Source organism: Microcaecilia unicolor, chromosome 3 (genome assembly GCF_901765095.1).
Source record: "Microcaecilia unicolor chromosome 3, aMicUni1.1, whole genome shotgun sequence".
Taxonomy (NCBI): domain Eukaryota; kingdom Metazoa; phylum Chordata; class Amphibia; order Gymnophiona; family Siphonopidae; genus Microcaecilia; species Microcaecilia unicolor.
Window position 1 is genome coordinate 295,569,888 of NC_044033.1, and position 27,274 is coordinate 295,597,161.

The 27,274-nt window shown below is 44.8% G+C and overlaps 1 protein-coding gene across 1 annotated transcript in view; it reads right to left on the minus strand.

Moving 5' to 3' along the window:
- Window positions 1-27,274, minus strand: part of LOC115466732 (sterol O-acyltransferase 2-like) — a 347,349-nt gene that overhangs the window by 188,923 nt on the left and 131,152 nt on the right. The window contains exon 8 of the mRNA XM_030198190.1: window positions 8,157-8,232. Coding sequence (XP_030054050.1) covers window positions 8,157-8,232 — 76 coding nt within the window. The remainder of the gene's footprint in view (window positions 1-8,156; window positions 8,233-27,274) is intronic.

Here is a 27,274-nt window from a genome sequence, read left to right on the forward strand (position 1 = left end):
ACACTGGACGGAAGGATGCAGAAAGAAAGAGGGGAGACTACTGGAAGGATGGGGCGAGAGAGGGGAGACTGGAAGGATGGGGAGAGAAAGAGGAGAGCTGCTGGATGGAAAAGGGGAGTAGTGAAAGACTGGAGAATAAGAGGGGCATGGGGAGAACAAGGGTGAGAAAAAGATGAAAAGCCATAAGTAGATGAAGGAAATTAAAGAATGGATAGTAAGAATGAATTAAATCAGGACAGAGAGAGAGAGAGAGGCAGAAAAATATTGAAGAAAGCAAAGAAAAAGGAGAGAAAAATGAGAAATGGCCAGGAAACCGTGTCAGAAGAGTTAAGTGAAAACGAAGGAAAGCAGAATCTAGAGACTGGGAGCGACACAATGAGAAAAAGTAAATGGCCATACAACAAAGGTAAAGAAAATAATTTTATTTTTAATTTAGGATAAAGTAATATGGTGTTAATAAAGTTACAGAGACCAATACTTCCTTCCTTAGGTCAGGTGAGGATACCGTAACAGCATTATACTGACCTGAGGCAGGAGGTTTTGGCCTCTGAAAGCTCACTGAAAAGGATTAGGCTATTAAATAAATTGTCTGAAATCTGATGCACTGAAAAGCAGCACTTTACCCTGTGTGACAAATGCATCTGATTAGTGTGACTAAATTTTGCTGGGGAAGGAGGATAGAGAGAAAATTTTGTGCCCACCCACTTTGGGTTCAGGCCCACCCAAAATTGGCAGTCTGGGTACGCCACTGAGTTGCATACTGTGACAAGGCAAGCCCCAAAGATTCCCCAGTGAAGCAGTTGAGCCCAGAACTACGGGTCCCAGAAGTCCATGCAAGAATGAGAGAAGAGAGTAGTCCTAAAAAATGGAATGGATTCCTAGCCCCAGCAGGGGAAGCAATGATTCAAGGCAGGGTGAGCCTGTTATTTCCGTCCCCACTAAAGGGAGAGGGAAGGATGAAGCTCAGTTTCCCTGGCTTCGCCATCAGTATATAATTCCCCCCAGCTTTGAGAAGGGGAGAGCAGATTTCCTGGAGGCTCTTAGTCACCAGGAGAGAGGGGAGACGAATGGAGAGAGAGATTCCATGGAGTATGTGGAGGAAGGAAGTAGCCTGCCACTAGAGCTGCCTAAGGGAGAGGAGCCAGCTACCATGGAGTGGGAGAATTCAAAGGTTGCCCTGCCCAGCACTTGAAGGCAGTGGAGGAGGCCACACCAGGCATGGTGCTGAGAGGTGGGAGAAACTGCCAACCCTGCTCCTTACAGGGTTCCCTTTGTGCTGTGAAAAGGCAGGTGATTTGTGGTATTGGCTTGATGTGCAAAGACTGTCCATGAAGATTTGTTCTGAACTGATGTGCTATATTGGAAGTGTGCTGAACTCTTACTAAACCCTTCTGAAGGAGGGGGAAGGGAAAGCTAATGCCCTAATAGAAGACCTGAGGTCTTGAGGAGCTGAGAATTTGCTGAGGGATTTTGGGACCTGGACTGTACCTTTTTTTCTTTTGAAGACTATATTAAGAGGGCTGTACCTTTTGTTTTGAAGAATATATTATGATTTTTGTTATGAAATTGCCTTGATAATAAAATACTTTGGCCCTGAGTCCCAGTATCAGCAGCATTCTGTCCTGGAACCCTGGGAGCCCCGCAGGCTTGCTGGCTCCACCCAAGAGGAGGAAGTGGACCCCCCCCCCCCCCCCACCTTTACAATACAACAAGAAACATATGCATTAGCAAAGGAATGCATCTTCCAAACAGTAGCCCACTTGAAGTTGAACCCCTTCATTGACAAAGAAGGCCTGCTGAGAGTCGGTAGTCGCCTCACCCAAGTAGAACTAGAGAGAGGTTATAAGAGCCCTCTGATTGTCCCAGGTCGGCATCATAATTCAACTTTGCTTGTGCGTCATTACCATAAGCAGGTTAAACATCAAGGATGACATTTCATAGAAGGAGCTATCAAAGTAGCAGGATTATGGTTCATGGGAGCAAAATGTAGCATTACCTCTGTAATTCATCAGTGCATCAAATGTCATACACGATGGGGCAAGCATCAATAACAAAGAATGGCAGTTTTGCCAGTAGACTGGCTCAGTACCAAACCATCGTTCACCTACATGGGTCTAGATGTCTTTGGACACTGGTCAGTTATTACACGACAGTGGGTGCTTGGAGACAGTTGAACATTACATCTACTAAATTAGACCATTCTGCCAATGAAAGGTACCTATGCGACCAAGAGTGTAACTGGATCTTCATTCCTCTTCAGTCTTAACATATGTGAGGAGCATGGGAGTGAATGATTGGAATAGCTCATTGTATCTTTGATGCCATGCTCTTGGAAACTGATCACCTTCGACTAACTCACGAAGCTCTGACAAACTTTCTTGCAGAGGTCACTGCTACCAGTAGCTTCAGACCCAGAATCACCATTGATTTTAACTCCAGCTATGCTTTTAATGCAAAAGACTAATGCCAGTCCTATTCCACCAGAAGATTTCAAAGGTAGCAACATCTACAAGTATCAGTGGAATCAGATTCAACACCTCATAGACATCTTTAGGAATCATTGGAAGAGAGAATACCTTCCTACTCTGCAGTATCAAAACAAATGGCAGAATAATCAGCCTAACCTAAAAGAAGGTGACCTTATATTGCTGAAAGACAACCAAGTACAGTGCAGTAGTTAGTCTTTGAGGTTCATCACTAGAACCTTTCCAAGTGAGGATGAGAAAGTCTGCAAGTTAGAAATCAAGACCATGAATCAAGGGACAGCAAAGACCTTTATCCAAATAGTCAACGAAGTGGTGCTTCTCTTATCCAGTGAGAACTCCATTGACTGTTGTCCACGCCAGAGACTCACGAGACTTTTTCTTCTCTTTTATGTTGTTTGTGATTTGTGTTGTCTGTCTCTTGCTTCAGTTCCTGTGAGACTGAAAGACAGAGGTCTCCTGAATGACACAACTTGAGTCAAGCAAAGAATTATCAACCATCAAAATCCAGCTTTATAGACTTTGCTTGAACTTTGTGGTACTGAGAAGTTTGAGAAATTAAATAGTGGTATCTACCAATACCAGGTGGGGAGTGTTTTGTCCCCATCTGCATGGAGGCAGTTTGCTTGTTGTTTAAGTATATGTGTTAAGCATTGCTTATAGCAGGTTCAGTTCTGTGCCTTTACGTAGGATAGGACCACAAATATCTGTCATTCTGTAGTTTTCTTTGATAGGCTCTTCTTGAGCACATGTCCCAGTTCCCTGTGTCTTAAGGGACTCTTCCTATTGGCTAGTTTGATTCTCTAGGTTTGCTAGGTAGGTAGCACCCCCTCTCCTTCAAGCAGGGGGTATATGTCTTCAGCATGCATCTTTATGAACTGTAATCTAACCACTGTGCCTTGCTGCATGAACCTTTTTAAATCTTTGTAACATCATCAAATTTTTACCAGTTTTGAAAGTATTTATAACATCTACTCTCAGCTTAGTGCTGAAATCTCCTGGCTCCTCTATGTATACAGAGTGAGCCAGTTGAGAAAAGACTCCAGTCTGCATGGGCAGAAACTCTTGTTCAACACTTCAGAATTGTAAGTCATTTCTTTTGTTTCATTTTGCATTAAATAAGATTTTGGTTCAAGATTTCTGAGCCTACACCATGATGATACATCTTCCGCACCCTGGTACAGTCAATGGTAATAAGTCATCTGGACTACTGCAACGCACTATACGCGGGTTGCAAAGAGCAGACTATCAAAAAACTCCAGACCGCTCAGAACACTGCTGCCAGACTCATATTTGGAAAAACTAAATATGAAAGCGCAAAACCCTTAAGAGAGAAGCTTCACTGGCTCCCACTTAGGGAGCGCATTGCGTTCAAGATCTGCACGATTGTACACAAAATCATTCATGCGGACGCCCCAATCTACATGATAAACCTCGTGGACCTACCTCCAAGAAACGCCACAAGATCATCCCGCAAATTTCTCAACCTACACTTCCCCAGCTGTAAAGGACTAAAATACAAGCAGATGCACGCCTCCACCTTCTCTTACATAAGCACGCAATTGTGGAATGCATTGCCTACAGACCTGAGAACAATTGACGAAACAACTGTTTTCCGCAAATCTCTGAAGACTTATCTCTTCAACAAGGCCTACAATGAGAACCGATAGCCACACGAGTCCACCTCACCAACCCACTCAGTTAAGATAACCCACCTCCTAAAATTACCCTACTCACCCCCTTCCTTCTTCTCTCTTCCCTCACTTAATTTCTACACAACACTAAATGTATCTGCTATCTTGTAATGACAATGTTTACAAAACTATGTAAGCCACATTGAGCCTGCAAATAGGTGGGATAATGTGGGATACAAATGCAATAAATAATAATAATGATATTCTGGTTTAACTGACAGTCAAGCTTAGTGTTTTTCTGACAGTACTTTTGCAAGGACTGTAACACCTCAGTAAGCACTGCCACGCTGGGAAAAGACCAAAGGTCCATCAAGCCCAGCACTCTGTCTCCAACAGCGGCCAATCCAGGCCCCAAGAACCTGGCAAAAAAACCAAAATTTAATAACAATCAATGGACTTTTCCTTCAGAAATCTGTCCAGACCCCCTTTAAACTCAGCAAGGCCAGCTGCCGTCACTACCTTCTCCGGCAATGGGTTCCAGAGTCTAACTACGCGCTGAGTAAAGAAAAACGTTCTCCGATTTGTTTTAAACCTACCACATTCTAATTTCATCTTGTGTCCCCTGGTTCTATTATTGTTAGAAAGCGTAAACAAATGCTTCACATCTGTCCGCTCTACCCGCTCATTATTTTGTAAACCTCTATCATATCACCTCTCAGCCGCCTTCTCTCCAGGCTAAAGAGTCCTAGCCGTCTTATCCTCTCCTCATAGGGTAGTCGTCCCATCCCTTTTATCATTTTTGTCACCCTTCTCTGCACCTTCTCCAATTCCTTTATATCTTTTTTGAGATGAGGCGACCAGAACGGAACACAATACTCCAGGTGCGGTTGCACCATGGAGCGCTATAACGGTATTATAACATCCTCATGCTTGGTTTCCACCCCTTTTCTAATAATACTCAACATTCTGTTCGCCTTCTTAGCCGCCGCAGCACATTGAGCTGAAGATTTCAACTTCCTATCCACGATGACTCCCAGATCCCTTTCTTGGTCCGTAACTCCTAACGCGGAACCTTGCGTAACATAGCTGTAATTCGGGTTCCTCCTTCCCACATGCATCACTTTGCACTTGTCAACGTTGTACTTCATCTGCCATTTGGACGCCCAATCCCCCAGTCTCACGAGGTCTTCTTGTAATTTTTCACACTCCTCCCGCGACGAGACGACCCTGGATAATTTTGTGTCATCTGCGAATTTAATTACCTCACTAGCTACTCCCATCTCGAGGTCATTTATAAATATGTTAAAAAGCAGCGGTCCCAGCACAGACCCCTGAGGGACCCCACTAACCACCCTTCTCCATCGAGAATAATGGCCATTTAACCCTACTCTCTGCTTCCTATCCTTTAACCAGCTCTTAATCCATAATAATACACTGCCTCCGATCCCATGACTCTCCAGTTTCCTTTGGAGTCTTTCATGTGGCACTTTGTCAAACGCCTTCTGAAAATCTAGATATACAATATCCACCGGCTCCCCTTTGTCCACATGTTTGTTTACCCCCTCGAAAAAATGCAGTAGATTTGTGAGGCAAGACTTCCCTTCACTAAAACCGTGCTGACTTTGTCTCAGTAGCCTAAATAAAGAATTTCTGTTTAAATTCCATACCTGGTCCGACTGTTCTAGGAAAGATAAGCACTCGAGCTTCATTCATGCTATCACAGGATCACTAAGATGCATTATTTAAAGATACCTTTGGTGTCCTAAGTATCTTGTAGGGAGAGTTTGAATGATTTTTCACTTCATCTTAATCCTTGAGGTTTTGCTTTCCCCATTCTACCTGGACCCTTTATTTATTTGCACTGGAAAATTCTGACTATTGTAAGAGCTTTCAGGGATACACTCACCCCCTAATCCCTCCAGTGGAACACTGCTCAGTATGAGCACTTTTCTGAAACCTAGAAGTCCTGGATAGCAGATGTAAATCCTGAAGTTGATCTTTTTGGACATAAAAATACATTCCTCTTCTGAAATTGGGAATAAATGTAAAAAAAAAAAAAGCAATTCTAAATTTGGCCACCAATAGTGTGTCCAAGTTATAGAATAGCTCATATGCAAAGGATTGATGCCACTAACTGAGAATTACCTGCATGAGTGCTCAATGCTATTCTATAATAAATGTGCTAAAGTTACTTAGCACACAACTGCAAAAGGGACAAATGTGTGGGTAGCGTATGGATGTGTGATGGGTGTTCCGCCTAATGACATGCACAACTTAATGAATACTGTCAGTTGTACACATTATCTCCGGGATTCTATATATCGAGCCTTAACTTTCGTGTGGAAATCAAAGCGTATTTTATAACAGTGTGCATACCTTAATTGGTTAACTAGCTAATCAGCACTGTCAATTGGATGTTAACAAGCAATTATCAGCACTAATTGGCATTAAGATTTACGTGCACAACTCGTTAAGTGTATTCTGTAACATGGTGCACTTAAATTCTAAGTCGTGTAGTTGAAAAGGGGTGTGGTCATGGAAGTGGGGGCTTTTCTAAAATCTATGCACTTTGTTATAGAACACACACAATCTGTGCCTAATTTAGGCATCAGGATTTACGCCAAGCAAAACATGGCATAAACGGTTGCATGGAGAGGCGCTCAGCATATTCTATATGCCATGTAGAAATTTAAGCCTATTCTATAACATATAGGTGTGCGTCAGAAAACATGCCTAGGTATACATATAATTGTAATTGTAATCCACCTCCAACCTCCGAGTTCGACTCTGCAGGGTTTCGATATCTCTTCATCAGGAACTCCAGAGATATGACAGTAGAACTGGAGACAACGTACCTCTGGAGAGGTACGTTGTCTCCAGTTCTACCGTCATATCTCTGGAGTTCCTGATGAAGAGATATCGAAACCCTGCAGAGTCGAACTCGCAGAGGTTGGAGGTGGATTACAATTACAATTATATACTTATTGGAAATTTCATGGACATTAAATGCTAGAGCTACGGGAGGGAGCCTTTGGAAGTATCGTGATCTCCCTAGCGGTAGCTATTAGCTCTAAAGAGGGACTGGTGTGAACCATTATTGCTCTCACCATATGAAGTATGGATTGAGAATGATATGACAGTGGGCCACCTTCACAAGAGATAAGAGCCGTGAGACTGTTTTTCTCCTATGTTTTTCCCCCCCTCTAGCAAACAGTACAAGTGTCATATATTGACTATGGGGGGATTGGGAGATAAAGATGTTTTAATTTAAACTAAATTATAGCATCTCCACAGTACTATTATTTTTGGTGCTAGTGTGAGTGCGTCAGTGTGGGTCTATGAGGGAATAGTTTTTTCAGTGTCGAAGGTATTAGAGCACTGGAAGTTTGTTCACTTTATATCACTTTTGATTTAAAAATCACAGAGTATTTCAATGATTGAGAAGCTTATCCACCCTTAGAGGTTTAAATCGCTTCGGCGTTTCCTCGTTTGGGTGAGTCATTTCCTCTGAGATTACTCCAATAAAAATTCATTATTGTGGTTCATTGATGGTTTATTTATTTAAATATATTTGTTCCCTCATTTACCCAGCACTCCCCCAAAAAACCCTGGTTCAGTATTTTTAGTTTTGACCAAGCAGACCAAGGCACCACATCCACAAGTGCTGGGGGCTATTCAGGACTAGAGCACTGCATCACTGACCTCATGATCAGAATGTTCAAGTGAAAAACAATTCAGGAACATGAGATTAAAATGCTAAAGCACTTTGGATTTGGTAAGAAAAGACTGAAAAACGTTTCTGGCTTTCTAATACAACATGAACCATAAAATTCAACCACCTGTCACCTTCTGATCATCCATCAGTATTCTCCATTAGACTATCATTGAAATGAGTTTTATGATTCACTGAAAGAAGATATTATCTTTATGTTATTTGTGTTTTGATCTGTTAAGTTTGTATCCTGTACATTCATTTGTTCTAGCAGGACACTCACACTGCTTTATCCCTGATACATACACACTGACAAAGCAGACTCACCCTTATTCAGATTCGTCCGGATAATTTGGGGGATGGTTTCCCGTAGGAATGAGTGGATCTTCAACATAAATCGAAACTAGGAGGAAGGACAAAGAGTTAGGAGATATCTTAGGCACCAGAAATTATAGAAAAGACTGATCAAAGACCTGTACTTCCCAAGAGATCATGGAACAGAATGGCAGCCATGTTGCACCAGTCACCATTTATTTATTTATTTATTTATTACATTTGTACCCCGTTCTTTCCCGCTCATCGCAGGCTCAATGCGGCTTACATATCCATCAGTATTCTCCATTAGACTATCATTGAAATGAGTTTTATGATTCACAAGCTCAGCCACTGTGTGCAACTCTGTACAAATCACTTTATCTCCTTCTGCCTCAGCTCTAATTCTAGCTCAGCCATTCATTCTCTGTGAAATGGGAAAATTAGGTTCTTACCTTGGTAATTTTCTTTCCTTTAGTCACAGCAGATGAATCCATTACGAATGGGTTGTGTCCACCTACCAGCAGGGGGAGATAGAGAACACTGAAAACCATAGTGCCTCTAGGACGGCTAGCTCCATCTGCCTCTCAGTATTTTGAAGCTTCCAAAGCAGTGTTAAACCACAAAGTAGCATAACATGAACTTTCCTCACAGCGAATGAACGCCCCAGAACAGGAGCAATAACACAAAGCAGGGACGAACTCAACCTCCTGTAGAAGAACAGAAATCCTGAAGACTGTTTTCCAACTTCTCCCAATGAGGGAACATGTCTGCAGGAAAAACTGAACACAAAACAGAGTCAATCAGGGAGGGATCATGGATTCATCTGCTGTGACTAAAGGAAAGAAAATTACCAAGGTAAGAACCTAATTTTCCCTTCCTTGTCATCAGCAGCAGATGAATCCATTACAAATGGAATATATCAAAGCAATCCCTAGATAGGGCGGGAACAAGCCACACCACGTGCCAGCACTTGTGCTCCAAAAAGCGTGTCCCTCCTGGCAGCCACATCCAGCCTATAATGTCGGGCAAAAGAAAGCTTAGAAGCCCAAGTTGCTGCACTACATATCTCTTGAAAAGAGAGTGCTCCAGTTTCAGCCCAAGAGGAGGAAATCGCTCTTGTGGAATGAGCCTTAAAGGCATCAGGCAGAGGCCAGCCAAACAGCAGATATGCAGAAAAAATGGCTTCCTTAAGCCAATGGGCTATAGTGGCTTTAGACACTGGAGACCCTCTGCGAGGACCTGACAAAAATACTAAAAGGTGATCAGAGGTCCTGAAAGCATTTGACATCTGCAGATACTGCAACAGAGCCTGGCGCACATCCAGGAGGTGCAACTGCTGAAAGGATTCTGGAAACTCCTCCTTAGTAAAGGAGGGCAAATAGATAGGCTGGTTTAGGTGAAACGCTGAAACCACCTTAGGCATGAAGGAAGGCACAGTACATACAGTTACTCCGGACTCTGAGAATTGTAGAAAAGGGTCTTGACAGGACAGCGCCTGGAGCTCAGATACCCGTCTCGCCAATGCAATGGTCACCAAAAAGACCATCTTTAGAGTCACATCCTTCTCCGAAGCTCGCTTCAGCAGCTCGAAGGGCGAACACTGAAGAGCCTTTAATACTAGCCCCAGGTTCCAGGCCGGGCAAGGGGCCCGCACGGGAAGCTAGAGCCGAAGCACCCCTCTCAGAAACCGTGCAATGTCCGGATGTGAAGCCAGGGAGAGGCCAGCGACCTTCCCCCGAAAGCATGACAATGCTGCCACTTGAACACGCAGGGAATTATAGGCCAAGCCTTTTTGTAAACCGTCCTGCAGAAAGTCAAGTATTGGCGAGACAGAAGCCCGCATGGGTGTGATAGCTTTAGAAGCAGACCAAGCCTCAAACTGGCGCCAGATCCGAGCATAGGCAAAGGAAGTGGAACACTTGTGGGCCTGCAAGAGAGTGGAGATGACCTTGTTAGAATAGCCCTTGTTTCTCAATTGCGCCCTCTCAATAGCCATGCCGTAAGACCAAAGCGGCATGGATCCTCCATGGTTACAGGGCCCTGCGTCAACAGGTTCGGAACCAGAGACAAAGGAAGAGGAGCTTCCACCAGCATCCGCCGGAGGTCCGCATACCACGGCTGCCTGGGCCAATCTGGGGCAATGAGGATCACCACTCCTTGATGTAGACGAATTCACAGGAGGAGCCGCCCTATTAAGGGCCAAGGAGGGAACACATACAGGAGGCCCAGAGGCCAGGGTTCAACCAAGGCATCCAACCCTGCCGAGCGAGGATCTCTCCGTCTGCTGAAAAAGGACGGGACTTTGGCATTTGTGCTTGACGCCATAAGATCCATTATGGGCTTTCCCCATTTGGCACAGATCTGAAGGAACACTTCGTCTGCCAGTTCCCACTCCGCTGAGTCGATTTGATACCTGCTTAGAAAATCGGCTTGCACGTTGCTCTGACCTGCTATGTGAGCTGCTGACAGAAGCTGCAGATGTAGCTTGGCCCAGTGGCAAATTAGAGCGGCCTCCGCAGCCAGTGCTCTGCACTGAGTGCCGCCTTGACAATTTATGTAGGCCACTGCTGTCGTGTTGTCCGACAGAACTCTGACAGCCAGTCCCTCCAGGGTTTTGTGAAAGGCCAGAAGCGCCTGAAATATCGCTCTCAGTTCTAAGCGATTGATGGACCACCCCGTTTCCTCGGGTGTCCATAGACCCTGGGCATAGCTTCCCTGGCAATGTGCTCCCCAGCCCTTCAGGCTGGCATCCGTTACCACCAGGCACCAATTGGGAAGCACTAGCGGCATTCCTCGCCGCAGCATGCTGTCTGAGAGCCACCACTCCATACTGAGTCGGGCCGCAGGGAGCCACGTGAGTCTGCATTGATAATCCTGGGACATCGGAGACCATCGTTGAAGCAGGGCAATCTGCAGAGGTCTCATATGCGCTCTCGCCCATGGCACCACTTCTAAGGTGGCCATCATTGACCCCAACAGCTGGACAATGTCCCAAGCTCGCGGGCGAGGCATCCTCAGGAGCAGATGGACCTGATTCTGAAGCTTGCACCGCCTTTGGTCGGGTAGATAAACAAACCCGAGGCCGTGTCGAACCAGACCCCTAGAGATTGAGAGGGGGTCAGGTGACTTTTGGGTTTATTGACGACCCAGGCCAGAGATTGCAGTACTGAGACAACTCTGGCTTTGACATGATGACTCTCTTTTGCTGAGTCCACTCTAATGGGCCAGTCGTCTAGGTATGGGTGAACTCGGATACTCTCTCGCCTGAGAAAGGCATCTACTACCACCATTACCTTTGAAAAGGTTCGGGGAGCAGTAGCGAGGCCAAAAGGCAAGGCCCGAAACTGGAAATGTCTTCCCAACACCGCAAATCGGAGGAGCCGTTGGTGCGGGGGCCAAATAGGTATGTGCAAGTAAGCTTCTTTTAGGTCCAGAGACGTGAGGAACTCTCCTGGCTGTACCGCCGCAATGACGGAGCGCAGGGTTTCCATGTGAAAATGCCGCACTCTCAGAGACTTGTTGACTTCCTTCAAGTTGAGAATGGGCCGAAAAGACCCGCCTTTTCGCGGCACCACAAAGTAAATGGAGTAACGATCGCAGCCGTGTTTGGCGGGAGGCACAGGGATCACTGCCCCAAGGTGCAACAAGACTTGTAGGGTCTCCTCTACTGCCGCCCATTTGACGGCAGTACCGCATCGGGACTCCAAAAACACATCTCTCACCGGGGCATTGAATTCCAATCGGTAACCTTCTCTGATCAAGTCCAGGACCCACTGATCCGAGGTAATCTTGGTCCACTCCTCTAGAAAGAGGGAAAGGCATTCCCCCTACAGCTGTAAAGGAGGAGTGGACCGACGCACCATCATTGAGAGGGTCGCCCTTGAACTCCAGGCCTAGCACCGACCGCTGCGGATTGCTTGTCCGAGCGAAAGGAGTTCCTCTGCTGAAAATGGGCACGTTGAGTAAACCCAGCAGAGTACCCCGGGCGATACCTTCTATCTTCACGGAAGCGAGGTCTAGAGGAGGAGAGAACCAGCTGATCCTTGGAAGAAGGCTGAGGCCTATCCTCAGGTAACCACTGGGGTTTAGCATTCCCCAGGTCTTTAACAATCCTCTCCAACTCCTCTCCAAATAACAGAAGTCCCCGAAAGGGCAACTTCACCAGCCTTTGCTTAGAGGCCATGTCAGCCACCCAATGCTGTAGCCATAGATGGCGGCAGGCAGACACCGCCACAGATATCTGTTTAGCCGAAGCTCTGACCAGATCATAGAGGGCGTCAGCTAAAAATGACAAGGCCGACTCCATGCGCGGTGCAACCTCAGTGAGGGACTCCGCACCATCCACGGGCTGTTCCACTGCTTGTTGTAACCAAGAAAGGCAGGCTAGACCAGCATAAGAACTGCAAACAGATGCCCTTAAGGCTAGGCCCAAAATCTCAAAGGACCGTTTTAGTGCTGATTCCAGGCGCCGGTCTTGAATGTCCTTCAGGGCTACCCCTCCCTCTACTGGGAGGGTGGTCTTTTTTGTCACATCCGTGACTAAGGCATCCACTTTAGGCATCCCAACAGGGGCCAAGTGCTCCTCACTCAGAGGGTAAAGATGCCCCATCGCCCTGGCCACTTTCAAGGGCCCCTCTAGGTCAGCCCATTGAGCAGAAATAAGCTCTTGGATGGAGTCATGCAAAGGAAAGGCTCGAGCAGGCTTCTTAGTACTCGCCATCCTCGGATTACCAGAGGAGGCAGCCTTGAACAGGACCATCAATAGAGAGGGCCTGTAAGGCATCAGAGATAAGCGCTGTCAGCTCATCGCGGTGGAAAATCCGAACCGCAGTGGGATCATCCAGATCCAGTGGCAAACCGGCACCTTCCTCTGGCTCCTCAGACCACAAAGGCCTGCCAGATCCCTCAGAGTCCTCACAGCTCGACCACCGGGGGGGGGGGGGAAAGGGAGGTGCGCCACTCTCCGACAGGGAATTTACCCATCTATGTTTAGCATGCATCCAACGCTCAGGGGCATCCACTTCTGACATCTGCCCCGGTCCATCATCAGTCGGAGGGAGACCAGGTAGCAACGCAGTGTCAGACACCTGCGGCAGAGCTCTTTTCAGCATGAAGGCTTTATGTAAAATAAGCACAAACTCAGGGGAGAAAAACTCAGCCTGACCTCCCATCTCCGAATTAGGAGCTACGGGGAACGGAACTCCTCTGGAAGCCTCGGCCCGAGGTGCCCCTCTGCTCACAGACTCCTCCGCAACCGCGGGGGTCGAGCCATGCGGCGCTTCCAAGATGGCGGCCGCTGTCAGCTCCATTGAGTGGGAAGACTCATCGCTCGCCATACTCGTACTGGTTCTACCATCTATAAAGCACGTTTTACAGAGCCCCGCTGCTGATATGTGCTTGCCACAACAGGAACAGCGCTTAACTCCCTCAGCAGCCATCGCCGAAAAACGGCAGAATAAAATACAAAATGGCGGCTTTGCACCAAAATCATCCCAATCAGAACGCCGTCCACGGGCCCTCCCCGGAGGAGCTGAGTACCGCTCTTACTTCAAAGGACCAAGTCCACCGAGCTCCGGTCACACTGCACATCAATAAAAGCCTCAGAATAGCAGCGCATAAAAAGCACGTTTTTTTTTAACGCTGTGAGGAAAGTTGGAGGCAAACAGCTACAGAGGTACTCCGGAGGCAGTAGAGTGTGGGAAAGGCAGGGACAGGGCAAACCTATATGCCTACATCCACAAGCGGGAAGTGGGAAAGGCAGGGAAAGGGCGAACCTATGTGCCTGCATCCACAATGGGTAAGGCAGGGAAAGGGTGAACCTTTATGCCTTTAAAGTGGGCACCACCAGCCACAGCACCCCAGCTCAACTGGCCAAGCATATTTTTTATTTATTTATTTACGTCAATTTATATACCGTATCTTATTGCTACTACAAGACAGAACGGTTTACAATTTATAAAAAAGAAGCAATACAATATGTACAGGTTGGACAAACATTAGAACTCCAATCATTACAGGAAAGCACAGCAAACCCACAAACTAGCTACATAAGATGAAAAACAGTATAACTCATAATTTAGTATACAGGAGAACACCGCAAATACAAAATTAAATACATAATATAATCTACACAGACAACCAATACAGTTTTGATTTAATATATATTACAGATGCCCATTTATGACCTTTCTTCCATTATTCTAGATTCTGTTCTACATAATTGATAAAGTAGAAGGTTTTCAAAAGTTTCCGAAAATGAAAGTAAGATTTCTCAAGTCTGATCTCTTTTGGAAGGCCATTCCAAAGAGAGGGAGACAAATAGAAAAAAGCCGAATTCCGTGTAGATTCCCATCTAGCCCTAGCGAGAGGAGGAATCACTAACCTGTTGTCTGTCAGGGATCTAAGAGTTTGTGTGGCAGTGTAAGGAATAGTTAGATTTGACAGATAGTCAGGATTTAGTGTATAAAAAGCCTTATGGGTCAAAACTAAGGCTTTAAACTTAACTCTTGCTTCAACCGGAAGCCAATGCAGTTGATGTAGTAAAGGTGTTGCTCTGTCATCCCTCCGGGCCCTACAAATCATACGTGCTGCAGTATTCTGTATTCTTTGTAGTCGTTTCAAGCTAGCTTGAGTGATCCCTGCATATATGATATTACAATAATCTAAGCGTGAGGTAATATAGGCAGATGTCAACGTTTTAAGGGAATCCTTACTAATTGAATTCCTAACTGACCGAAGTCTCCTAAGATGGAAAAAAGATTTTTTCACTACGTCGGATATTTGTTCCTCAAAAGTCAGAGCAGAATCGATTATAACCCCAAGGTATCTAAAGGATTTAACTGTAGGGATGTTCTGGCCAAATAGCATAGGTACCACTGCTGGACATGTGCCCTGTCCTACTATCCAAGATGTTATAGTCTTATCTGGATTTAATATTAATTGATATGTTGTGAGCCAATCTGCCACTTTATCCAGACAGATTTGTAGCGGTGTAAGATCCATATTAGATGGTTTAACATAATGAATAAGAAGAAAATCGTCCGCATAAGAATAAAAACTAATACCCATTGTTTGAAAGAGAAGTGCCAAGGGACTGACATATAGATTAAACAGTAATGGGGACAGGACCGATCCCTGTGGAACCCCACATGGTAGATTGTATATTGTAGAGGACGATTGCTGCTGAACTACTTTAAATGAACGTTCGGTAAGAAAAGATATAAACCATTTCATAATTGTCCCTGAAAGACCAATCTCACCTAATCTGTCAAGAAGTAGTTTATGATTAATTAAATCAAAAGCTGCAGATAGATCAAGTGAAACAACCAAGGCAATATAGCCATGCTCTAGTTTTGCATGAATCTCACTTAACAGCGAAGTCAGGATAGTCTCTGTGCTATGGCCTTTCCTAAAGCCCGATTGTCTAGGATGTAGCAAATTTTTGGAATCCACATAAGTTTGCAATTGTCTGAACACTATTGTCTCTATCACTTTGGATAGGAACGGAAGATTAGAAACTAGCCTATAATTGTTGGGTGTTATAGGATCTAATGAGGGCTTCTTCAGAATAGGCTTTATTAGCGCCTTTTTTAGAGTAGCAGGGACTACCCCTTCAGAAAGACTCCATACGATAATTAAATACATAAACTGTTGGATTTCTAGCATGTGGTTTTTCAACCACGCTGATGGTATAGGATCCAAGGAACTGTAAGTGGGTGAAAGACCTGCAACTAAAGTGTGCAATGATTCCTCAGATGGGAGTTCAAAGTCTTGCCAGGGCACAGTTAGTTGTGAGTTTGGGGAGTTGTCAATATGACTGATCCCTGATACCCTTGAGAATTGGGCTCTTAGATTCTCAATTTTAGTGCTGAAAAACTTTGCCAGAGTTTCGGAATCAAGACCAGGAGATTCTCTATTTTCACTAGTCGTAGTTGTCAAGCGTTTCATAATATGGAATAATTTTTTCTGTGAACTAGCGGCTTCCTTTATTTCTTTGGAGAAGTAGGTAGTTTTAGCAGCTTTTAGTTGTGTTAAGTAATATTTTTGGCACTGCTTACATTTCTGTTTAAGTTCTATAGTTCTGTGCTTCCGCCATTGGCGCTCAGCTCTACGTATCTGTTGTTTACATAGTTTTAATCCTGGATGGTACCATGGTTGAAACCGTTTTGTACTTTTAGTAATTATTCTTTCTGGTGTAATATCTTCAAGAGCTACAGATAAAACTTGATTCCATGTTCCAATTTGATCCTCTATAGGAAGTGTATCAAAATTCAATGGGAACTTATCCGCTAGAGAAGATAAAGATGACGTGTCAATTTTTTGTAGACTCCTTGTTTTAATATAGGTGGAATTGGTATTATATAACAACTGTGGTACAGATAAATAAAATTGAAGAAGATAATGATCAGACCATGATACCGGAGTTAATACAATTTTTGAACATCTGATTTCATCCAGTTTATGTGTTATTATCAAATCTAGTGTATGTCCAGCAGTATGGGTTGATCCATCCACATGTTGTATAAGATTAATATCCCGTAAAAAATTTAAAAATTTTACTGAGCGTGGATTAGATTGGTCATCTATATGGACATTAAAATCACCTAGTATTATAAGATTTGAAAACCTAATTGTGGCATCTGCAAGGGATTGATATATGTGGTCCCACCCCACTGCTGTAGTGGAAGGGGCACAGTAGTACAGTAGTACAGTAGTACATGAAAAGTGTAGCTAGCTGTACAGAATTTTAGCAGTAGAAGTTCAGGCAGAAATTTTCAAGGAGCTTAACAAGCTGCATCCTACCCTGCTGGGAGATAGAGAAATACTAAGAGGCAGATGGAGCTAGCCATCCTAGAGGCACTATGGTTTTCAGTTTTCTCTATCTCCCCCTGCTGGTAGGTGGACACAACCCATTTGTAATGGATTCATCTGCTGCTGATGACAAGGAAGCTGGAGCTTGTCATTTCAGGGTCTTATACTAATCTGTGGTAAGCACTAATGTGTGCTTACTGCAGCTAAAATTGCCTTACTGTGGGACAGGCTCAGGTGTCCCACAGTAATTTTGGGAACTAAACATTTAGATTTTAGTGCTGGGAGAGAGTTTGGGGACAAAGAGTGCACATGCTCTGTGCTAATTGAAAAATCGGCTGTTTTACCTCAGCAGTAAAAATGGTCTTAGCACGCAAGAATTACCTACATAAGGATGTACTAAGGCTACCTTTTACTGCATTTTGAAAAAAGGCCCCTTTATATCGATATGCAGGGTTGTGCTAACCCGGTAAGCGGGGTAAGCACGGCAGGGGGGCGCCTCACCTTTAAGGGCACTGTCAGACGCCAGTGTTCTAAAAATTAAAAAATAAAAACAAACCTCTCTCGTGTTGGCGCCTATATGCGCATGCGCTGCTGGTTCTGGCTGCTGCCTTCCCGTGCGCTGCGCTCGTTCATCTGTTTAGGCTTAGTTAGCACCGCCCCAGCGTGACGCACGGCGTGACATCATCACGCCTGGAGCCTCGCAGGCAGTCCGACTCCGAAGGACGGGTGTTGCCGACGACGCGTTGGAACTTTGAGTAGTGCTATGACTGTGAGAGGGGAGAGGAGAGCCGGCGCCACTGCTTGGATCATTGGATGATCAGCTGCTGCTGCTGCCCGCTCCCGCAGTGCTCCGCAAGTCCGCATTAATTTTGTTTTTTGAGAGAGAGTCAGACTGGTGGACAAGGACATCATTGGTATTGGTAAGGACGGTTTCGCCTTGTTAACTTTTCATTATGGCTGGCTGGCTGGCTGGCCTACACTTATCGATAAAGAAAAAGTTACATTTGAGGCTGCAGGTTGGGGGAACTGGAACCAACCAGGCCAGCTGGGGAAGAAAAAAAAGACAAGCCAAGGAGGAAATTTCTGTGTGTGTGTGGGGTGGGGGGGGGGGGGAGAACAAGCTAGCTAGAATCAGGGAGGGCAGGAAAGGAAAATAAGAGCTGATGGAACAGAAAGGCAAAGAGGAAGATAGGAAAAACAAAGCAAGGAAATTTCTGTGTGTTGGGGGGGGGGGGGGGAATAAAGAAAGTTACATTTGAGGCTGCAGGTTGGGGGAACTGGAACCAACCAGGCCAGCTGGGGAAGAAAAGAAAGACATGGCAAGGAGGACATTTCTGGGGGGGGGGGGGGGGGGGGGGGAGAGAACAAGCTAGAATCAGGGAGGAACGAAGGAGGGGAGAGTAAGGGCAGGAAAGGAAAATAAGAGCTGATGGAACAGAAAGGCAAAGAGGAAGATAGGAAAAACAAGGCAAGGAAATTTCTGTGTGTTGGGGTAGCAAGGAGGGTAATCAATCATGTTGATAGGCTTTCAGTTTTGTATAGTACTACTACTACTACTATTTAACATTTCTAAAGTGCTACTAGGGTTACGCAGCACTGTACAAGTTAACAAAGAAGGACAGTCCCTGCTCAAAGGAGCTTACAATCTAAAGGACAAGAATGCAGTCAATCAAATTGGGGCAATCTGGGTTTCCTGGTTAGTCCAATGGTTAGGTGCCGAAAGCAACATTGAAGAGGTGGGCTTTAAGCAAGTATTTGAAGATGGGGAGGGATAGATCCAGTGTAGTGTTATTATTTAGTGTTTAAGATGGATGATTATGGTATGCCTTCTTGAAAAGATCTGTTTTCAGTAGCTGTGTGCAGATGTATAAGAAACTGGCTTTTAGAAAATTGAAATAAAATATGAGCCTTTTTTTTTTTAACTTTCCACATAGGCACCCTGTTATAATCAGGCTCTTTATATTTATTATATGTAGATTGAATGTAGGTACTTTTACACCTTAATACTAACTTGACTGGCACCAACTAAAGTTCATTTAAATGTCATGTTGAAATTCTAAAGCTGTGTTATTCTAGATCTGTAAAGGGACCGGTGCTATATTGTACTGATCTGCAAATGGGAATGATGAGTGAGGAAATTAAATTTGCAGATGACACAAAACAATTCAGATCTGTTAAAATGCATGCGGATTGTAAAAAATTGCAGGAAGACCTTAGGAAGTTGGAAGACTGGGAATCCTAATAGCAGATGAGATTTAATGTTGGCAAGTGCAAAGTGAAACATAAAGCTAAGTGGTTGTAAACTCTTTATTATTCAGCAATCCCACAAAGATGCACTCCATCTTTCAGCTCCTATTTCCTTTGCATCTTGTGCCAAACCGGGGTAGGGGGGGAGAGGGGCGCCAACTGATAGTCTGCAGGGGGGCACCAGAGACCCTTGGCACGGCCCTGTCGATATGCCTGTAATCCTGGCTCTGTCATAAATTCCTATTTGGTTATAAGTGACATCTATCAGGATTGAAACATCATCTTGCATATTTATTTATTTATTTGCTGCACTTGTATCCCACATTTTCCCACCTATTTGCAGGCTCAATGTGGCTTACAAAATGTTACAACGACATATACACATTATAGAATAAGAATTTAAGAATATAGATACAGAGAGGTGCATAAGAATATTATAGCAATCATATTAATGGAATAATAATTTTACAATTGTTACAAATAAGAGTGCATAAGTAAATCATGTAGGATTGGAAGTGGATTGATAGATAAACATAACATAATGATATCAGGTGTAAGGAATATGCCGAAAGGAAGAGGGACCCCAGCTACCCACCGGAGAAAAGAGAGCCGGAGGGTAAGAGGGAAGACCCTAAGGTTGCTCAGCTTTTGCCCAAGAGGGACATACCAATAAGAAACTACAACTCCCAGAAAGCCCCAGGAGAACCCAGGGTAAGGAGAAATAGGGTGCAGACCCAAGAAGCTCCAGAAGGGGGCTACCAAAAAAGGGGAAAAGCTGAGTCACCACCCTGGTGGAGGAGGTGGCTGAACCGGTGGCAGGAGAAGGAAAAGCAGCCTATCAGAGTTAATGAAGAAAAGTGTAATCAGCTGGAAAAGGGGTGGGGAGAGGAGAAAATGGACTGGGCTCCTGAAGGAGAGGAGGAGAATGAACCAGAGGCAATGGAGCAAGAGGAGGCAGAGCTGATCTTAGACGAACCCATGGAGCTCTTGGCTATGGCTCAGCCAGCACTCAAGGTATAGGGTGGAAGTCCTGGGTCAAGCGGGAGGAGGTCAGGAGAATAGAGACTGACCTAGAGGGTGGGACCCCAAGGCTTTGAGCCCGCGCAAAGCCTGACTTTATTGAACTGTGCTGAGAGAAGCCTGGCTGTACTTGGACTGTGTTTAAAACAGCCTGACTTAATGGAACTGTGCTGAGAGAAGCCTGGCTGTACTTGGACTGTGTTTAAAACAGCCTGACTTAATTGAACTGTGCTGAGAGAAGCCTGGCTGTACTTGGACTGTGTTTAAAACAGGCTGACTTAATTGAACTGTGCTAAGAGAAGCCTGGCTGTATTGGAACTGAGTTTAAAACAGCCTGACTTAATTGAACTGTGCTGAGAGAAGCCTGGCTGTACTTGGACTGTGTTTAAAACAGCCTGACTTAATGGAACTGTGCTGAGAGAAGCCTGGCTGTACTGGGACTGTGTTTAAAACCGCCGAGGAGCTGTTGAAGAAAGGGGGTCGGGTTGCTAATCCCAAAAACAGGCCCAAGAAAAAAGAAGAAACACATAAAGGAGGAAAACAGAGAGCTCCGGGCTGGTGGTGAGGAGGCTGCTCGGACTTAGCCAGTAGGAGCCTTGTTTACACAGGACAAGATATAATATTCAATCATGAGGATGTAATAGGATTTTACATTCTTGCCAAATGTTAGGTGAAGTGGAGGCACGAAGGACAATTCAAACAATCACGTCATTCAAGTATAAAAAGCAAGAGAAAAAATAGAGATCACAAAATAAATGGCTGAAAATGTAAGGACAAAATCCTAGGACTGGATATTCAAAAGCAGTTTTCTGTATAGCGACAGCTACTGTATGGATAAGTGCCCTAGCTGTCAATATTCAGCAGAACAATCCGGATAGTGCCAAGGTGGAGCAAAGGTAAATTCTATAGATAGTACCATAAGAACATAAGAATAGCCATACTGGGTCAGACTAATGGTCCATCTAGCCCAGTATCCTGTTTCCAACAGTGGACAAGCCAGGTCACAAGTACCTGACGGATCCAAATAGTGGCATGCTATCAATGCTACCAATCCCAGGTCAAGCAGTAGTGGAGAGTGGGCAGAAGAGAAACATAGGTGCCATTTTTTCTAAAACCTCAGGGGGGGGATGGCGAAGTCCACTGTAAGCAAGGAAAACCATTTGGTTAATCTGTCTTCACTCCCCCCCCCCACCCCCCCCGTCTTCCCCCGCACAGCCGTCATTTAAGGTCACTCAAAACAAAGCAAGCAAACAAAAGGTGGAGGAGAAAAGAAATAACAATTCAATATCTCTAAAACAGCTTCAAAAATTATTGTAGCTGGTAGAAACTGCAATTCTCGCTATAAAAATGCTAAATAGTAGTAGTAGTAGTTTGTGCTCATTTTTCTTCACTGTTCTTATATATAAATGTCCAGATTTCAGTGAGGCTATCCTGTTTCCTGATGGGTTCATCTTAACTGCAGTTGTAATCTGCCTTCAGAAGCCTGGTGTTATAAAGATGACAGAATACACTGAAATTAAATGGAAGTAGAATTAAACTCCCCTTTCATTGGGGCACATGGAATCACATCTTCATCTGTTTTGTAGACGTTTACGTTTTAGATACACAAAGGGATTATTCTGTGTTGAACGTGTTTCAGGGGCAAGTAGTTTTATAAGTCAAAATAAAAATAAATATTTTGTTTCATGCAGATCTCTTTTATTTAAACATAAATGGGCTATAAGCCCCTAATTCAGTCAACTCGTTTTCTTATATTTTGTTCTTGTGATGACTTATATTGTGCCAAAACTGAAAACTCTTACCTCTATCTGGTCGATAATAAAAGGAACACTATCTGCCCTAAAAAGTTGTTTTGTGGCTCTACATGAGGAATTGTTATATTGAATAAATAAGTGTATGTTTGTGCCCCTAGTCATGCATCCTACGTTTATATAATCCTTTCAAGAAATCCAATTAATTGTTTATCATTAGTGGAACATAGCCACAGAGGCATGGTATGGTTGCATTTTTAATATGGTAATACTAGGCCCAGCTAAGAAACAGGTTATTTTGAGTTAGTCTTCACTGGACCAAACTTGCTTTCCTTGTGGCATCACTATCCAGCAGGATAGGCAGTGTCTTAAAATGTGGAGGATAAAGGATTTTTTTTAAACAATAAAGAGTGACAATGTGGATGCAGCAGCTCATAGGTTTGCTTGCTTTGTTTTGAGAGTACAGCAATGACAGCTGCTTGGGGAAGGGGAAATTGAGATTGGCCTAATTGGTTTCAACATTTTGATGTCACTTGGTCTCCTGTCTTGGAGCTGCCAGAGGATGGACCGTGGGAGCAGGCCAGGGAGATATGTGGCCTCAAGGAGGATGGGGAGCGCTAAAAGAGACGGAAGAAGGTTAACATGGGGAGAGAGAAGGGTAAATGCTGGACAGGGAGGGAGAAGGACACAGAGTCAATACTGGAAAGGGAGAGGAGAGGGCTATTGGAACGCAAAGAGGCAGTGCTGGAAAATGAAGAAATGGGGACTGAAAAAGGGGGGGGGGGGAAGATAGGTTATCTACTGAAAAGGAGGGGGATAGGGACACAGAGGGGCACTACTGAAAAGGGGAGGAGGAGATAGGGACACAGAGGGGCACCTCTGGAAGGGGGAATGGAGATATGGGGACAATGGTAAAAAAGGGGCAAGATGAGGACAAAGAGGTAATGCTGGAAAAGGGAGAAGATGGTAACACAGGGGTAGTGCTGGAAGATGGGTACATAGGGCAATGCTAGAAAAAGGGAGAGATGGGGACACCTGGATGGCAGATGCTAGAAAAGGGGGAGATGAGGAGACCAGGTAAGCTTGTGCTAACAAAGGGGGGGAGATGGGGACACAGAAATGGCAGAAGCTGAACTTGGGGGTAGGATAGGGACAAGGGACACAGAAGGGAGATGCTGGACAGGACAAATAGTGGTGCAGAAGAAATAAGGATGGTGCACTTGGAGACAGAAGAAATGTCAGATGGGCAAAAGACCCGAGACAGCGGGACCAAAGCAAATGAGAAAATAAATTGTTCAAACAACAGTAGAGGGGTCAGAGTGCATTTTCTTAAGTCATTTTGGATGTACTGCAGTACAGATTTTGATGGATAGAATCAGGGACTGCAAATCCCATATGAATTTGGGATGTGAGTTCACACTAGGACTGGTTGAAAAATCTCCCTTCTGGAACTGGATCACGTGGCAGCTCTATACACAGCTATTTGATAGTGGGGGCGTAAAACGTAAGATCAGTGCCAAACAGATGTAGAGAAGGAAATGAAGAAGACAAGAGGCGAGAGAAGAAATGGAAAGGCCAACCTGGAAAAGAATTTGTAAGGCTGACTCATTGAACATGGAAAAAAAGACTGGGACCAGCCAAATTCCCAGACAACAAAGGTAGAATTTTTTATTTAATACTTTGTAAAGACTGAGATGTACCTGCTTTGTAAAATGTATAGGAGAAAATGCATTTCTGTCTATGGATAACACTCTCATCCTTCCTGTCTCATCAGCTCGTAACCTTGGGGTCATCTTCGACTCCTCCCTCTCCTTCTCTGCACATATTCAACAGACTGCTAAAACCTGTCGTTTCTTTCTCTATAATATCAGCAAAATTCGCCCTTTCCTTTCTGAGCACACTACCAGAACCCTCATCCACGCTCTTATCACCGCTTGCTTAGACTATTGCAACTTGCTTCTCACAGATCTCCCACTTAGCCATCTCTCTCCTCTTCAATCTGTTCAAAATTCTGCTGCACAACTAATTTTCCGCCAGGGTCATTATGCTCATATTAGCCCTCTCCTCAAGTCACTTCACTGGCTTCCTATCCGTTTCCGCATACAATTCAAACTCCTCTTATTGACCTATAAGTGCATTCACTCTGCAGCTCTTCAGTACCTCTCCACTCTCATCTCTCCCTACATTCCTCCCCGGGAACTCCGTTCACTGGGTAAATCTCTCTTATCTGCACCCTTCTCCTCCACCGCTAACTCCAGACTCCGTTCCTTTTATCTTGCTGCACCATATGCCTGGAATAGACTTCCTGAGCCGGTACGTCAAGCTCCATCTCTGGCCGTCTTCAAATGTTAGCTAAAAGCCCACCTTTTTGATGCTGCTTTTAACTCCTAACCCTTATTCACTTGTTCAGAACCCTTATTTTATCATCCTCACCTTAATATTCCCTTATCTCTTGTTTGTCTGTCCTAATTAGATTGTAAGCTCTGTCGAGCAGGGACTGTCTCTTCATGTTCAAGTGTACAGCGCTGCATACGTCTAGTAGCGCTATAGAATTGATAAGTAGTAGTAGTAACAGTATTGCACTGTTTATAGAGTCTGGCTTCCTTGGACAGAGAGTGGGGGGGGGGGTCTCTATTTCAATTCTGTTGTTGGTTTTTTTTTTTTGTGGCTCCCTATTCTGTATTAGATTGGTAGAATGGAATGTTGTCACAATTTAGGTTTCTGCCAGGTACTTGTGACCTGGGTTGGCCACTGTTGGAAACAGGATACTGGGCTAGATGGACCATTGGTCTGACCCAGTATGGCTAATCTTATGTTTATCTAGATAAGGGTCTGTCCATGTTCTGCATGTGTGACTGAGGTGAAGGATTCTGCTAGCATGTAGTGTCTGTGTAGGGATGTGTAACAGTGCAGTTTGTTCCAGTTTCCCAATAGTAGGTATATTGGTGCTCCACATTCCACACATTCCACACTCCACTGTCTTCTGATAGGTGGGTTAGGGCTGTTATGGTGTGGTACGTTTTGTGTTCTAGGGCAGTCCTGGAGTACCCCCTTGCCAGCCACCACACAAATAAAAGCCCATCTGATTTAAACAAGGTGTCTAGCAGTGGAAGAAATGTGTGTGCTATTCCTGAATATTTTTACTTTGTAGTTCAGATTGCCTGCTCTGGCCAGTCCAGAGACCTCTTCTGCGTCCTGCCTCCTGATGTAACTTACTGTTTCCTTGTAGGCAGGACGCAACAGAGACAGCCTGTATTAATCATTGCCCGCCATAGCACCTGAGCAACAACACAGACACTGCTGTCTAGCTGACACCAACCAGCGCCTATTTTATAAAAGTTTGCTCCCCCTGAGATCAGAACCTGGCTACGCCTCTGAGCGGATGTCACCACTTTCCATGTATATTCAGTGCCATTTGCTATCCAAATAGTGGTGCTGAATATATGAAACAGATTTAATGAAATAGTCATCTTTATTGAACCTTATTTGAACTGCTCAAAGTCTCACATATTATGCAAATATAACAACTTCACTCTACCCCATAACCAATTGCTCCCTTCCCTTCCCTCTCCCCTTATATGCTGCAGCCAGTTATTAAAAAAAAAAAAAAAAAAAAAGACACACTGAATATTGACCTGCAATTATTTAGAGGAAGCTTAGGAGAGCATTTCTAGAAAAGTAAAGAGAAGCCAGTTGGGAGAGCAAGGATGCAAATGGAAGAGAAACTAGCCAAGAGAGTGAAATAAAGATAGCAGAATGGAAGCAACAAGTAACTGTGAGAATGAGCAAATCAATGAGTATCTAAGGGTACTAAAAGACGCAGGAGTGGTTTGCAAGAAGACTGAAGAAAGGTGGATACATATTTATTTCCACAAAGATGAGTGGAGAAATTGCTGGCAAACTCAGCTAAAGAAGACAACTCCAAGGGGAGGTGGGTGGGTATGTGAAAATACTTGGCCTGCTACACGTGAGTAACTATGCTTTCTCTGATAACAAGCAGGCCAATGTATTCTCACAGCTGGGAATCCCTAACTACCAGGCTCACAGAAATCAACAATGCTAGAGAAATAGGGACTCGAAATGTTGAGGCCTGTTATTCAATCAACCTGAAACAATTTGTGTACTAGTTGTGGAGGTGCTGCCTAGAACAGAAGAAAACTGTGCCTAGTGGGGGTGGAGGGATTCTAGACAGTGAACAAATTCTGCAGGACTGCTTGAGTGAACTGGCTGTCTCGTCGGGGATCTTGCTGAAGGCAGAAATGAGATGTGAACGTGTGGATTGATGACCATGTCACAGCTTTGCAAATCTCCTCTATGGAGGCTGACGTTAAGTAGGCTAGCAACATGGCAATGGCTCTGACATTATGAGTTTTGCCATGTCCCTCCAGAGTCAGTCCAGCCTGGGCATAAGTAAAGGAGATGCAATCTGCTAGCCAATTGGAAATTGTGCATTTGTGCATCTGCCAATGGCTACCCCCATCCTGTTTGGGTTAAAAAAAAAAGTCTTCCGGTGGATCCGTGCAGCAAGATGGCCGCCAAGAAGTGAGCTCCGCCGTACCCCGAATGAGGCCCCCAAACCTGCGGGCTCTGGACTCCCTCCCAGAAGAACTTACAGCTACCTGGGGCAGGTGGGAGTGCAGGGGCATGGGCGGAAAACCAAAAGAACACCCAGCAGGAGTGGGGAGAGCCATGGGAGTGCTGAGAACAGACCGCGATCCAAGATGGTGGCCAGAGACGGAGCGCGCTGAACCTCGAGGTGTGGGACCCGAAACTGGTGTCGTTAGAGGGCAGCGAAGAGAAATCTGGCGGCGCCCCCCCATGAACTGAGACCCGGGAGAGCTGAGGTGGGTGCAGCGGAGGCCAGCGGGTGGACATTTTCAACAATTGCGAGGTGGTGATCAAAGAACTGTGTCAATATATCTCAAGACCGGAGGGTGAAGATGTGCAATGAGACATTAGCCTGCAACGAGTACATCGAAGCGCGGGTCCCCAACGGGAATCCGCACCGAGAGATATCATAGCCTGTTTTCTGGATTTCCCTACCAAACAACTGATATTGGCAAAGGCAAGACAACAGAAGGTGATACAATGGAAAAATTATAAGATTGGAATCTACCAGGATTTGGCGGGAACCACGCTGCAAAAACGAAGAGCAATGGGAGAAGTAACAAGCTTCATGAGGGCTAAAGGGATTCGATATAGGTGGCTTTCCCCCTTTGCAATATGGCTCACGGTGCCGGGAAAGTCATGGAAGATGAAGACACCTGCAGAAGCATGGGAGGCGCCGAGACTGTTGGGATG